The 15,880-nt window shown below is 39.2% G+C and overlaps 1 protein-coding gene across 1 annotated transcript; it reads left to right on the top strand.

Moving 5' to 3' along the window:
- The first annotated feature begins 1,509 nt into the window (after window positions 1-1,509).
- On the top strand, window positions 1,510-15,569 carry glis3 (GLIS family zinc finger 3). The gene is made up of 9 exons (XM_085358270.1): window positions 1,510-1,876; window positions 2,504-2,681; window positions 2,762-3,908; window positions 10,822-10,983; window positions 11,085-11,195; window positions 12,538-12,679; window positions 12,885-12,963; window positions 14,662-14,819; window positions 15,448-15,569. The coding sequence occupies exons 1-9, from the start codon at window positions 1,510-1,512 to the stop codon at window positions 15,567-15,569; spliced, it is 2,466 nt and encodes an 821-aa protein (XP_085214396.1).
- The last annotated feature ends 311 nt before the right edge of the window (window positions 15,570-15,880 follow it).

Consider the following 15,880-nt stretch of genomic DNA (forward strand, 5'->3'; position numbering starts at 1 on the left):
TGTGTGTTTGTGGGGGGGGGGCAAGCAGGTACAGCAGGTCCATGCAACACAAAGCAACGTACAAATTATGACTTGTGCTGAATGGCAACCAAGCAAAGGATTTGTAGAGTCAAACTTATAATTAAATCAATATAATTAAATCTGGAGAGGTCCGTCAGCGATACAAAGGAGAAACGAACGAATTTCTGCAATTTGGATTGAGCAAAGTATGAGTTGCAGTAATTGCACTGGAAAAGATTTTTGATTGGATTTTCCTCCTTCCCGGAGCAAACTTAAAAGATTTTTTCAGATCCTCGGCGTAAGCGTGCAATAAAAACATAAATAAATCACCTTTAAAAAGAAAAAAAGTAGGCCACTGAGCTGGCTCACACTCTTTCCCTTACTCACAGCTGATGATTTACCTCAAAGTCTTTCACATGACACCAAAGATTACCTGAAGCCATATTAAAATGTGAAATCGGTGCGCGAGGTGGATGTTTAAAAATCTTTCTGCGCTGAAAAAAAATTGAAACGACTTTAGAAAAATAAATACATAGTTGAGAGTTTTTCTGTAACAAGTACATATTTAAATATATATGTGATAAAGAATATGTGTTAAAAATTTATCACGGTGGCGCGTGCGCTCACCTGAACGCGTTGCCTCGCGTGCACGCTCACAAGCACATTAAGGGCTACAAAAAAAATTTAATTATTGACTCTTAAGGTGCACTCAGTCTGAAATGACGTCGCTGATATAATGCCGTGTCAAGGGCAAAAGAGTAATCGGGAAAGTTCCTGGAAACGGAGTGAGCTGGGACGCCGCGGATTCCGCAGAGGGTTCGCTGCCCTGCTCCGCGCACACCGATAGAAACGCGACAGTTGATCACCCGGTAGTTACCCGGATTACAGTCACAGCGGAGGACTGGAGGAGCCATTCATCCTGACATGAAACTTGAGGGGAAAGTATTTGCGACAACAACAGCAGCAGCCGCAGGTAAATTCATGCGTCATGAATTATAGCGAACCCAAAACTTCACTGCAGAGGTCATAGTTTTAACCAGTTTGAGCACTTTCTTAGATGAGTAGATGCTTTCAGTATAGAAAAGTGAAAACACTATAGGCTTACGTTACGTGTAAGAAAGTTCCTGTTTATGGTCCTGAATACATTAACACTTACTGATCATGTTTTTATTTGAATTAACCATGTTTTATTCTAGGATAGCTTTGCTTGATGATCAATATGCTTTTAGGTTTTCAAGAGGAAACATTGTAATCTTATTACAAATATACAGAGCTAGTTATGGTTGAGTCGTTCTGTGCCAAAGTACACAGACTGTACATTGTTGGTTTACTTTTAAAATGCTTTATTTAGATATGTTATTGCACACATACAGTATGTTTTATGTTTTGTTGTGCTTGGGTTATTTCCTAGGTGTGAGCCTTGGTTTACCGGTTTCTGTATAAAGCAAACACAACTACTTGAATCAGCTTCCTTCTGCACTCCAGACTTTTGGGAAATCTGTCATAGCCATGAGCGGGAAAGGGTGTCAGCTCCTGGTGTCACCTTGTAGTGTGTCCCCATCGCTAAGTGTGATCAGAGGACACCAGTCCCAGTCCATCAGGATGCCTGTATCTTCCTCTCAGCAGAGCAACCTTAGTTCCTCTTCTGGGAGAATGCAGAAAGTGAAAAGAGGGACGGTTCATTCCTTTGCCTCTGAAGAACAGGGTGAAACTCATGTTATGCTGCCAAGCCTGAGTCTTCGCAGACAGGTGTTGACCAATGGAAAACATCTCAACATGCCGAGTAGATCCCCACACCAGCAACCACCTACTCAACATCCTATAAACACAAAAGGGGCAACTGCCATACAGACAAGACTCTCTGACAGCTTTAAAGGTAAAAAAAAAAAAAAAGTCTACCCAACTGTAACTAACCCACTTGTGTGAGGAAAATGTAAATGAGACTTTCTAGCTTTAAAACAGTGCAATACTCTGAAAGCCCAGCTCAGCACACAATCTGTCTCAATTTTAACTGAGAAATCAGGGTGCACATATCCCATAAAAAAATAAAAAATAAAACAATAGCAATAATGTTTTCAAACTTCTTCCCTTCCCTGGAGCCAAAGGTGTACTTTTCCTCTGCATTCTTGACATCTTCTGTATTTTTTTTCCTTTTGTTAGACATCTTGTTCTCATATTTACTAACAATTTACCAAGCACAGGGCCTAAAAGTGCAGTTTTCCACAGAAAAGTGCAAGCAGATGAAGAGCTCATTAGTGATTAACAGAGCAGATAGTGTCTCTGTCCTGGTTGGTGAGGGAAATAATCTGCTCTATAATATTAGTTAAAGAACAGCCCACTTAATGTGCGGTATTTCAGTTTGAATTATTGTTCTCAGTGGCTTTTCCTGACAGTGGCGTAATGTTATTGCAAAGCTTTAAACTGATTTGTGAACATTTGTTTTTGCTTAGCTTGCATATCCCTTGTGGATATTTTGCTTATTTAATTCTGGGCTTGTGTCCAGCAGATTGCTCTCTGTCTGGGCCTACCATGGATGTATTTGGTCAAGCAGCTGCTGTTAATGTAACAGTGACCAGCAGTCCCATGGCTCTTGTCAAAGGCCAGCCATATACTGCAGGACCCGCAGTGCCTCACCCTCCTCTGCAGTCTCACAGTGTGCCGGTTCCCTACTCTGACACCAGGTGAGTGATATCAGTAAATGTTATGTGCCGATAAAAGAGTTAAGAGTGTTGCTCAAGTGAATCACAACCGTTTTTTTCAGGTCCTTACTGTCCAGAGAATCCTTGGCATCCACCACCCTCAGTCTGTTTGAAACACAGTCAATGTTTAGTGGCAGACATGACTGGCCATATGGTTACCGTGTGCTTCCTCCTCTGGGATTACCTCAGTGCTCTGCCCAAGCCAGCGAGGGCGGCGAGCAGCTCAGCCTTTCTCCTGGCACAGCCATGTCGGGCACGACCATATCCGGTGGCACAAGCACTTCTGCCTCCTTGCCTTCATACCTCTTTGCAGGTGAGGCCGGAAGCCCCAGACAGACACGCGCTAAGAAGAGAGCACTCTCCATGTCGCCTTTGTCAGATGTCATGGGTATAGATTTTAACTCCATTATACGCACATCACCTACCTCACTTGTAGCATATATCAACGGTTATACCTCTCCAGCCTCCCACCCCACACTCTCACCTGTTCAGTCTGAGAGTTACGGTCACTTCCTGGGCGTGAGAGGCCGCTGCATCCCACAGAGCCATCTGTACAGCATGACAGGCTCTTCACAAGCTCTGGCCCCGCAGTCGACATGTGGAAATATGCAGATGCTTGAGGAGGGAATGGGCCTGGAAAGCCAGATGGCTAACATGGTGGTGGAACAGCAGTGCCTCCCAGATGAAGAAGGGGTGCTGGAGAAGACCTCAGACAGCTGCAGCCCAGCCGCCAATAAAATGCTGCTACCTCTACAGTTAGACCCATCGCTGTTGACTCCTGTCTCAGAATCCACTCCTCCACATGGGCCTCCACCACCCTACTACTCACACCAGCACATTCACCTCTCCAGACATCAGTGCAAAAAAAAGCCCCTTACTCAGGAGCCTGTCACAAAGGGTGCCATTCCCCCAGTCCATCCCAGGCACGGGGTCAGTTTTTTACCCCAGATTCCAATGCTGGAGGAAGAAGAAGGAGAACTGGAGGAGTATGGGGCTCACTGCTGCAGGTGGTTGGACTGCAATGCAGTTTATGACCAAAAGGAGGAGTTGGTAAGGCACATAGAAAAGCTGCATGTGGACCAGCGGAAGGCTGAGGATTTCACATGTTACTGGGCAGCCTGTCCACGCAACTTCAAGCCATTCAATGCACGATACAAGCTTCTTATCCACATGAGGGTCCATTCAGGAGAAAAACCCAACAAATGCTCGGTATATCTTGCAGACATTTCTATATTCATTCAAGTTTTCATGCAACTAAATTCAATATTTTACTTTTTTTTTCATTGCCTTTTGAAAAAACAAAAATGCTGCACGCTATCTCACTTGAAACAACACGCAGATAGCAAAGCTTGCTTTTAATCAGATGAATATTTATTTTACTCAACTGGTGAAAAAAACTGAGTAAATACAGTCAAAGCAAGTAGACAATGAATGTCAAGGCTCGCTGCTTTCAGTTCGGATTGTTGCTTCAAAGCCACCGTGCCTAGTTTCCAGCAAATTCCTTCATGTGCTCTGAGTTTATAGCCAGTGTTTAGATCAGAAATATAGGGTCCCTCTCTTCTTCTAACTTAAGCCATGGAATAATTAGCACAGCTCTGTGATAATTGACATGGGAGTTAACTCCATTATATCCGTATTATATCAGCACAAAGGAGGCACAGAACAGAACTTTAGATCTGGCATGGCACCACAGCCCTCTCGTAGCGACTCTGCCTGTCAGCTGCCAGGAGTTTGCCAGGTCACCATCTGACAAACTTGGCGGTGGTTCTGGGGAGGTTGATGCCCTGTAGTCAGGAGCTGTTTGGCTAGTGAGACAGACTTTATCCATCCATGATTATTGATTGAAGATTTGTGTCTCCGAGATAAGTGATGTAATTCTCTTAGATCTGTTGCGGTTTAATAATCTATTTACTGGTTGTTTTTTCCATCCTAGAGTCAAAATCCAATGTAAAAACAAGTCTATGAGTCCATATTCACATTGTTGCACCAAATTCCTTCTAGAAGTAAGTCACAAAACTTGGCAGCCATCATTTACCAGTAAAAAATTATACTTCTACCACCATCTTTGCCGTTGTTGTATTCACTCAGAGATTTCAATTCAGGCTGTGCTTTGAGCTAAATGATAACATGTAAATATTAAGCAGATATTATCTTTTCATAAGCTTTTAACAGAAAAATTGTAATACAAAAATTTGTGATAACATCTTCTAGTTTCTTCTAAATTGGCCTGTTGGGATAATGGTAGTTACAAGTCATCCTCATAAGACCACAAAACCCTCTGAAAATATTATAATAAGGTTAGCTCTAAAGATACTTTAAAATTTTTAATGTCTGGCAGTACAGGAGAAAAAGGTTGATGATCAATAACAATAGCCAATATGTCTAGTTATATCAAGTTTTATGTTGCCTTTTCAGTGGACAATTTCCTGTAGTAAACAGCTTGAGCCACCCTGCATTTCTTTATATTTTGCTTGGAAAATTGGAAACAGGCGCAGTGACTAATTTAAACATGCTCAGACATACATGGAAAATTAGTTCATGAGGCAAAAAGACAGTTTATACAATTCTGATGAGCTTGAAAATCAATATTTGGTATGATCGCTGTTATTCACCTTTATTCTTCATAATGGATTGAACTCTCTTAGGCAGCTTTCATGTGATTTATTTAAGTAGTCTTTGTAATAGTTCTACAGAGTTCTTGGAGGACGTTCAATGCGTTTTACTTTTTGTTCTGTTCACTTTCACAATGATCCCAAAGTGCTTCAATAATGTCGAGCTCCGGGCACTGCGGAGGCCAATCCATGACTGATAGTTTGGGCATGCATTCATTGAACTGGCAGTGTGTTTGCCATCAGAGTCATGCTGGAATATGAAGCCACTGGCAGTCAGTTCCTTTCCATATAGCACTGCATGGTGGATTAAAATCTGGTACTTGGTGATAGTATTTTTTGTGTTGACACTGTGACCATCACCAACACCATAACAGAGACAGATGACTATAGGCACTAACTGTTGTACCTGTCTCCTGACATTTTTCATATTGGTGAGGAAAATAATTTAATTTAAAGTATGGAGCAATTTCTTCACAAGACTTGTTGCTACTGATTTTCAGGCCAGTTCTTGTGTAATTTGGCATACTTCACCCTTTTCTCCCTTCCTTAAGAATTTCTGATGAGGCTTCAATGAACAGTAGATGGACCAACTGAAGGGCCAGATGGATCTCTTAGGTCCTATGCCCGGTTTTTGCTGGAAATTTTTTCTGTTTTTTAAGGACGTGACTTTTAGATACTGTTCTGCTTTAGAGTTTGGCCTTTTTTTTTTAAGTTTGCAACTTTTTCTTTTGTCCTTCACATCAGAAAAAAAATACAATTTTATTTTTTGGCATTTTCCATGGACTTATCTTTTTCAGTTATTCAGTTTTACTAAAGAAATGGGAACAAATTGCATGTTTTTGTGACAGGCTGCTAGTAAAGAAGTGCACAAAGATACAATTTAAAATTTGTTCTTTGTTGAGTACAACCTGTTCATCCCTTGAGTAAGGTCACTATTTAGTCTTGTATGATTCATAAATCGATGTCAAGTGGCTTAAGAAACAGGTACAAGGATTAAAACTGAAAATGAGTTTTTAAAAAAGCAATTAATGTCCAAAGAAAACTTTGAAAGCCTGGAGAACTATTACTCAAGACCACTTTAAAAAAAAATTACAACAAAGTCTGGCAAAATATAAAGAAATGAGGGTTGGTTCAAGGGGATCGCTGAAGTAGTGAGGACTCATTGCCTGGATAATGTGGCTCTCTTCAGCCACTATTTGTTGAGATGTTTTATGAAAAGACATAAATGTCAAACTACTAAAATCAGTAGAATATGTTACCTCGGACCATTAAATGTCTGGACCCAACACGTTTGGTAATTGTTGAAATATTAAATTTTAAACCAAAGTAATAAAAAGGTTGATACTATCAACACTTCTTCACTTTTACTTATAGTCAGGCAGGTAAAATAAAATGTTTGAATTGTATTATCTGCTTTGCTTTGTCATCACTCTCGCTGTGAAAATACCAAAGTAAGTTGATTAATTAACAAACCACCGGCCAAACATGCTTCATGTCGCTGCTTTCATCAAGTTAATTTTTAACAGCGTGCATGCCTGCTGTCGACCTTTTGATCCAAAATACTCACTTATTAGTTGAAACCAGGTCTGTTGCCATGGGGCTGCAATCATTGGATGGGTTTGCATTCCCTGTAATCATTCAATAATGATTCAATCCAGTGGGTACAGCCTACTTCCTAAAAGCAGAACTGATACGACGTCTGCAACAGAATAATTCTAAGAATATGGAGAAAACACATTTAAACGTATTGCGCATGTGCCTTAATAAGATATTTTTATTTAAGGTCATGGCTAAACATTATTGCTGTAATTCATTCTTTTTTTTCTCTGCTTATATGAACATATTCATTAACCAGAAAACAATTCAAAGGTTATTAATAAGGTTTTTGCTAGATATTAGAACAAAGTGAGAAAAGTTAGGAGAGCAACTGATACATTTATATTTAGAGAAACTGACATCCAGGATGTAGAGCCTTGCTTTTCTCAGGGAATTACTGGCAGGTAAAAAAAAATGCTTTATAGGTTTATGAAATGTTCAAGCCCGCACCACAACAAAGAGGTAGCTCTTGTTACACAGTAAAGATAGGGCAGGCCCAGACTTGCACCTGATATCTGACAGTCTGTTTAATGATGATTGATGAGTTTGTTAATGTATGCCTGGGTTTGTGCGTCTCTATGATTTAAGCATGTAAGATTTTAAAGGGATAGTTTGAGTCCAAACAACAGATTTTCACAGCAATGATGTGGCAGCAGGATTATTTTTATTTATTCGTTTTTTTATATATATTCTGTGCTGTTTGCACAGATTGCATGGCTCCTCAGGTGGTAGAGACATGCCTCGTTCTCTGGTATGAGTCGCTTGTACATTGTGGAAGCAGTGTTTTCTAATATCACCACAACTCTGAACGTAATAATTTAAAAAATATATCCATCTTACTTACCTTACCTAATTTTCATTAATCAGAATTTGAAATATGACAGATTGATAATAGTGTATATCAAGTAAAAAAAAGAATTAATTTTTCTTGCTTTTCCTTCAATATCAGCCAGTGTCTTTTTTCGATGTATGATGATGAAATTGGAGTTTCTTCACTTTAAATGTCCTTACATGAGCCACTTGTAACCTGATCACTTGCCAATGCCACTAAAGGCATGCCTGATGAGATTTCAGGTCTGGCAACATTTTAAGAGCCATTTTTACAATAGTTCAGAGTGATCTAACTCAGTCATCACTTCAAAATAATTCATATTATTTTTGTTTGTTTGTGTTTTTCTGAGAGGCTGCAGAGTCTCACTTAAAATGTTAAATTCCATGTGAAATTTAGAAGTAAGTGACGGCAGAGAGAGAAAAAACAATAGTAGTCAATACGATCAAGAAAGGAGCAGAAATATCACTTGTGAAACAGCGAAGAGTGGATTCCAGAGTGAATTGACCTCAGAGTAACACTGGGCACCGGGCAGAGTCTGCTGGCACAGACTGGAGCTGTCATTGTTCAGCCAGGGCATTAGTACCTGCCAGGGCCTGTCAGAAGCTGGCTGTAACACTCATCAACACTGAGGAGCCATACTGCTTTCTTTTCAGGCCAAATGTCCCTTGTTACAGACTAAAAAGCCCCCTATGCTTTATGAGAGCTTCGTGAGACAGACAGAAAGAAAGAGAGTTACACAGTTACCTTCCCTTCAGATAGTCCTGGAGTCCTGGCAGGGATTCAGCTGCATGCTGGTTCTCACTTGTCTGTCCACTGTGGCTCTGAGAGACTATTTATCTCTGTCTGTGCTGTTTTTTTTTCTAGAGGCAATTTGGTTTGGGGGTATTTTGTTAATTCTTTTCTTTACCGTGTATTTAGGATTGGTCTATTTTGCCAATGCAACCCTTTGTAAGGGAACAATCAGAATTGGAAAGAGTGCTCCATTATTCTCATGCACTGAAAGAGGTTATGTAAAGCATTTGATTGGTTGTTCCATTGTACCGTTTTGTTACGTTTTTAATGCAGTGAATTTGCCTGAAGAAATTATTACGAATTCTTTGTATCCGGTCTTCGGCAGCCTGGACCAAATGCGTTTTCCAGCTTCCGTGCAACGTGCAAAAAATGATCGGCATAACAGCGAGTTGGAACAATAGTTTTGCTGGAAACATTTAGCAAACTGTGATGTGAAAAATATGTTGTTGTGAGGTTAATTGCAAACAGTATGTGCTCGTTAGTGTTCTAGAGAATAGATGTTGATAATAATTAGCAGTCGTGATGAAAAAAGATTAGCAATTAATTTAGCCTCGGCAGTGATGACTGAGAGGTATCAGTATGTGAGGAATTCAGTGTTGGAGGAAAAATAACAATATCAGACATGGTCTATGTGTTTTGTCCATGAGGCTTACTAAAGACATTCCAAACCCCCCTGTGAGCAGGAAGAAGGAGAGTAAGGTCCTGGCCTTACCAAAGACAAGCTTTGATGAGTCACATATTTCCACAATGAAGTCAGTGTGGTCACATTATACTGCAGAAGTAGTTGTTTTCTTCGTTGGAATTACCAGGGCATTAGTATTTTCCAGAAACTCCAGCCACTGAGCATGTGGGAGGTCATGTGTATGATGCTGTTGCAGTGTATTTCTTTAATTTTTAGTCATCAGATTTACAGTAAATCTATCAAGTCTACTAAAAAGTCAACTTTTTTCTTTTACTTTTTTCTTTTTTTTTTTGTTGCAACCAACTGCTGTCAAGGTGATACAAGGCAGAAGATTGAAAACACACAAGAACAAAAACAATAGATGTATGAGTGTAGAAACACTGACCCCTGCTGGTGTTGCTACCAGCATCAAAGGTATTAATTTACCTCAAATTTTGTATTTGTGAGAAATGTAAACCGGGGGGGGGGACTATGATGCAGAGCTTCAGAGGAGAAGGGTTTATTTAAAAAAAAAAAAAAGTTTATTTTGACAAAGAATGATCTTTTCAAGAGCTTTTACTGTTTCCCAAGGTTGAGCATAGAGAGCGAGGGCTTGTTGAATGGATTACCATTCTGTTATTATTATTAATTATATTTTTATATATAATTATATATAATTATTCCTCTTAATTTCTAGTACTTTTGCAAATTTGTCACACCTAAATATTTCAGATTATCTTAATATTAGGAAAGATTACCTGAGTAAATACAAAATGCTATATAAATCATGCTTTTATGATTTATTTTGTTAAGGAAAAAAGCTATCCAGGGCTACCAGGTCCTATATATGTGAAAAAGGTCACTATACTCAGCTTTCCCCCCAAAAAATGTGGTTAAGCAGTTAACTCGGAGGGGAGGGGCAGTTACTTTTTCACACAGGGCCAGGTAGGTTTGGATAGTTTTTTTTCCCTTAATAACCAAAATCATTATTTAAAACCATTTTTATTCACTTGGGTTATATTTGTCTAATATTAAAATTTGTTTGATTATCTGAAACACTCAAGAGTGACAAATGTGCAAAAACTAAGAAATGAAAAAGGGATCAAATACTTTTTCAGTGGACTGTAGTTGTATGTGCCTTTTTTCCAACAAAAATAAATCCTAACGCTTTCCAAACACTCAAGACCATTTTTCAAAACATTTGATTTATATGTACAATTCCACACAATGATTACAACCTTTGTACGTAGATGACAGTGTTCTTGCATGATATTAAAAACTGAACTTGCTGTTCACTACAGCAAGTTCTAATTCTGATTACATAACAAACTTGCTGTAAAATCACCTCAGTCTCCCCCAAGTATTTGTCCATTCTGAGGTGTTACTGATTCAGAGCTCATCTCCAGTCATCCATGAAACTAGCAGTGAACAGTAAGGCTTACTTGAATGTCAGCTAAAAATAATGGACAGTAAATTTTCTGTTCAGTATTTCTTCGCTCTCTTAGGTCAGCTGCCTTTTGTCAGACACTGATATGCCAAACACATACTCAACAACACATTGGACTATTTTTTTTAAAGTGCTATTTAAAATGCTGCTAATCTGTGAAAACACTTTTACTGTATTTTCAGTTCGAAGGTTGCAACAAGGCTTTCTCTCGGCTCGAAAATCTAAAGATCCACCTGCGTAGCCACACGGGGGAAAAACCTTACCTTTGTCAGCACCCAGGCTGCCACAAGGCTTTCAGCAACTCGAGTGACAGAGCTAAGCACCAGCGTACACACCTGGACACAGTGAGTGGCAACCCAGCAACAACATATGTACAATTATGCATGGTATTTCAGTAATTTGCATCATCGCGGGCTTACGTGTGTGTTTATACGTGCTTGTGCAGAAGCCATATGCATGCCAGGTGCCTGGCTGTGCAAAGCGTTACACTGATCCCAGCTCCTTGAGGAAACATATGAAATCCCACTCAACAAAAGAACGACACTTACGAAAGAAGGCAAGTACCATGTCTCCATAACACTGCAAAGAGAGTTGTTCTTGCCAATACATTACTTACAATGCAGAGTATTAATACCCAGAAACATCACACTGAGTGAACAACGTACCGATCACTGACTGAAAAATTAAACTGGATTAATAAAAGACCTTATGTGAACCTCAGTGAGTGAGGACTACCACACTTTTTTTCAATTGTTAAATTATGAAGAGAGAAGAGACCACGTTAATGAGAGAGCTACACGTTTCATTTCATTGTGCTTTCTTTTATCTTAATTAACTCAATGTGAAGTGCCTTCCATCCCACTCTGTTTACTCTGCAACTTAAACGTACGCAGAAAAATGTACTTCACTTCAACTTAACTTTTATTAACTTACATGTAGGTGTGCAAGCTGTTAAATAAAAATAACTAGCAATATACTTATGTTAACATTGGCATAACGTGCACAAAAGCTACATGCAGTTTTGTAGTTTGTTCTATTTCGCAGCCTTTATTTTACACTTAAGGCCACTCCATTATATAGTTTGTCTTTAGAGCCCACAAGTGTTGCAGTTTGGATTTTGCCACGAATGGGAGCGATGCTCTTTAGCACCCAAAGTTTCTGTCGCCATAGATACGGACAAAAGAAGATAAGTTGTTACTAAAAAAAGGTGACACTTTATAAAAGTCTTGCATCTTCTCAACTTTTTTCATTTAGAAGTTAAATAACGAATCTTTGTTGTACATGTGATTTTCAAGAACAGCTGGATTTTATATTTGTTTGAGATTAACGACACGTGCAGAATCTTTGCCATATACAATATAGCAACACTCACGAGGATCTTATAGCCTTTTTTTTCTCCGTCTTTGTGAATTTATGAAGGCCGTAAATGGGCTTGAGTCCAAAGTACAATTAAAAGGGCTTTCTCAGATACTGAAGTGATGAAACTAGGTCCAGAATGGTTTGGCATGCGTCATATCTTGGCCGGATTCCCACTGAAGATGCTTTGAATTAACCTTAATATAGCTTTTGTTTATTTTCATAGAAAATAATAGCTAAACTTCACTCTGTATGACTGACTTTCCATGTTAGCATTTAAACATTCAAAAAATAACAAGTGCTCAATGTGACCTGTCACATCAGGCATGAAAATAATGTCAAATATGAGAGACTTGAAGGTGTTTTACTCACACATAAAAAGAAAACTAAAGCTCATCACACATTATTTCATAACATTTCAAAACTATTCATTATAAATGTTTAATAGCTGTAGAACTAGACACTAACTATTACAACAATGCCAATACTGAACTGTTATCATCACTCCTTATGTTGTTTGTGTTTACTTTTTATTTGTATAGATAAAATCCACTGCTGATGTGACCCAGGACACCCTGACAGACTGTTTAACCATCCACCCTCTGCAGCCAAGCCTCTCTCCTCTCGCAAAGCTAGACAACAACTTGAGCCTATCGCCTGGTGCCTCCCATGAGTCATACTCCGGTATGTGTAAGCTGTAGCTCTTTGCATTAATGCAAAGTTATATATATATATATCTCTATCTTTGCATTAAAGGGGGGGGGGGGGGGGGGGGGGGGGGGTGTAAAGTAAGCATATGTCCCTGCAACCATGTGCACATAATAGGTTTATCCATTAGATTTAGGCTGTGGTGGACAGCCCTGAAGTGTCTGTCATCCCTGTTCCTCAGCTGCTCCACAGGGAGAAGACTCCTGCAGCAATCCTCACCTGGGTCTGTTGATCTCCTCCTCCTTGCAAGATAATTATAGGTACTGCTCCATCTAGATTTTGTTTAATGTCATTATAATCATCTCACTGTTATAGGAATAGCTTCATTTTCATGTTTTATATTTAATACTGTGAAATTAAAACACATTAGCTTCAGTATTGGTGTTGTCTTTTCATTTTGTATTCCCACTGGCACAGTTAGAAGTCTAACCATGACTGATTTAAATTCTTCACAAACCTTTCTCTCTCTCTGTTTCTCTCTCTTGATTAACTGAAACAGTCGACTTAAACATTGGTTGTCATGGATTCAAGACTCTAAGCTCATAATCAGAATAAGTTTAAAAGAAACCACCCTGATGAAGGAGTCCAAAGGCTAGTTGTTTTTTGTTCTTGTTGTTGCCGTTCTTTTTTTATTTGGTGTGTGGGTGGATCATATGGCAGAGGAGAGGCTTCTTTCTTTTTTTTCTTTTTTTTCTTTTTTTTTGGGGGGGGGGGGGGGTGACCAGCAACTCATTTTACTTGTGGACCCATAGGAAAACATCCCTTCATCTATACACTTCAATGCATGTGATAAAGGATTTCTGTCGTCCCGAGCAGCCAGATGCTCACGACTCCTTGCTGGCATTTATTGTCCTAATATCAGCGGTAGGCCGAAGCATTCACTGCAGGACGCGGTGTGGACATTCAGCATGTGAAAGAAAACCTTACTTTGCCTCATTGGTCTCAACTGCTAGCATTAATGGATGCTATAGCCACCGACAAGAGTAGCTGAGGAATTCAATAAGTGAATCATAAAATCCCCAAAAATACAATTTAAGGTTGAATGGGAGGAGAGGGTGCTGTAATTACCTTTTAGACGTTAAATCAATTGTAAAATCCTGGTTGCCATTTTTGTACACTTTTCTGTGTTTCCTTTCAGTTTCCACTCAGTCTGTGGATTGTCTGCAAGCTTTGGCCTGTTTATACTTGATAAACTTGATAGACACAAGCAGACATGCTAATGTGTTACTTGGCCCAAATAAAAGCAGAGGAGTAGACTGCAGTGGGCCTTGGATGATATTTAAATGTACTCTTTCTGCAATTACAAAAAACCCTGTATATTTATAAAAGTAATGTTGATGACTATTTCTGACTGGTAGAAAGTAATATATGAAGATTAAAAGAAAATGCACGTTGCCTGGAGTAAAGCAGGCAGACTGTTTTGCTTACACTGTGATGGTTGATAATAGCATGAATGAGCTTGTGCTGCACAGATTGCAGTGTGTAGATGGCATGGTGTAATACATCATTAGGTACCGACAGAGTACATATGTTATGCTTAGACGAACTACCAATCACAGCGAATGAATCTGCATGAACTCTGTAACTTAAAAACCTGAGATTAGCAGCATTGCACATGCTTTTCCATTCAGAGCAGAAAATAAAGAGCGCACGTGTCTTCACTGGCGAACAAAAGTTATGTTAGGCAGAGAATTAAAAAGAGAAAAAGGTGAAGCCAGCTGCATGGGAAGTCGTGCCACATATGAAGTGAAAGCTGTAATTCTTCATTCATTACATGAATGTAGCAAAGATTGAGTTTGAGATGACAGCAGGAGATGTTCTCCATTCTTTTAAGTGGTTTGTAAAATACAAGCAATATATAAAAAAATAAAAATAAAAAAAGCTAAGCTAAGCTAATTTATATAAAATGATCTTAATTCTACAAACAAGAGTATTCATTTTACTGTGAAATATTTCAGGTTTGTTGATCCTTCCCCTTGCCAGCTCTTCCCTGGGGACCAGTGCAGACCTTGTTCTTCCACCTGCCTCCCGCATCCTCCCTGTGGGACATCCCTGCAGAACAGCTGTGATTTGAAGCAGGTTAGCCAGCCTCCTGACATGGCAAATCGCAGCCCAGGTTTGAAATCACATTATTCTTCAAGTTTGTCAAAATACTCATGTAAACGCAGTTACGCCCGAAGGGAGGTTTTTTTTTGTTGTTGTTGTTTTTTCTGAGAATGTGAAGAGCCTATTAGCAAATGTGTGGGCGGTTTGACAGTCTGTTTAAATGGATTTTCTCACATGCACAATAATCGTGCAGTTTATCTTTATTTTTATGATGTGTAGCAGGTGGCTGGTGATTTTTCTAGTTAGACATAATCAGGCAGCTTCACTTTGTGTACCTTTAAATAGATATCACCTTACCTCTCCCCCCCTCCCAGTCTTAACAACGACGGTGTTGTTTACAAGGTGTTCAGAAACTGTTTTTTAGGTTTAATGCTGCTTTTCTATTGGATTATAGCATTATAGTATCTAAAAACTACATTCTTAAATTGTGCTCTTTGTCATAGTAAGAATGAAAGGGTGATGTGGCTTGTTCTCTAATGGAATATTTGCTTATGACCGTATGCACATTCATACCTTTAATGACGGCCTCTCTTCAGCTCGTAATCATCCTAACAATGTGAATCAAGCAAATCTTTAAATAACCTCTACATAAATGCATGTATTTTTATATTTCCGTGTGTGTGTGTGTGTGTGTGCAGGATTTGGTGTCCACTATCAAGCAGAAACTTTAGCTGCTAATCAAGAATTACATGGAGGGGATTTCTTCAGTGTGATGGACCAGGACACAAGTCACATCTCCTGCATCTATACAGAGGGATGATCTGGCTCACGTGTGGGTTCCTTTCCTTTTGAACCGCTCTGTGTTTAATGAGAAGAAGACATACGTGACACTGGAACCTGGAGGAAGCTTCTTTTACAAAAGAACATTGGATCATAAAACAGCTCCCCTAGTTAAGTCAAAATTGAGGAATTGACTCTTACACCCAACTGCGACTAAATTCCTGTAAATGTACCGTACTGTCTGACTCAACACCCAGGCTCCTATTCCCAGTAATCAATGTAAATTAATGTCTGTGCCTCGAAGATTTTTATGTTTAGAGTAATTTAGGTTATTTCCTCACTTGTGTGCAA

The sequence above is a fragment of the Diplotaxodon limnothrissa genome, linkage group LG7 (genome assembly GCF_057381915.1).
Source record: "Diplotaxodon limnothrissa isolate DT_005_m linkage group LG7, D_limnothrissa_male_GT1.1, whole genome shotgun sequence".
Classification (NCBI taxonomy): Eukaryota; Metazoa; Chordata; class Actinopteri; order Cichliformes; family Cichlidae; genus Diplotaxodon; species Diplotaxodon limnothrissa.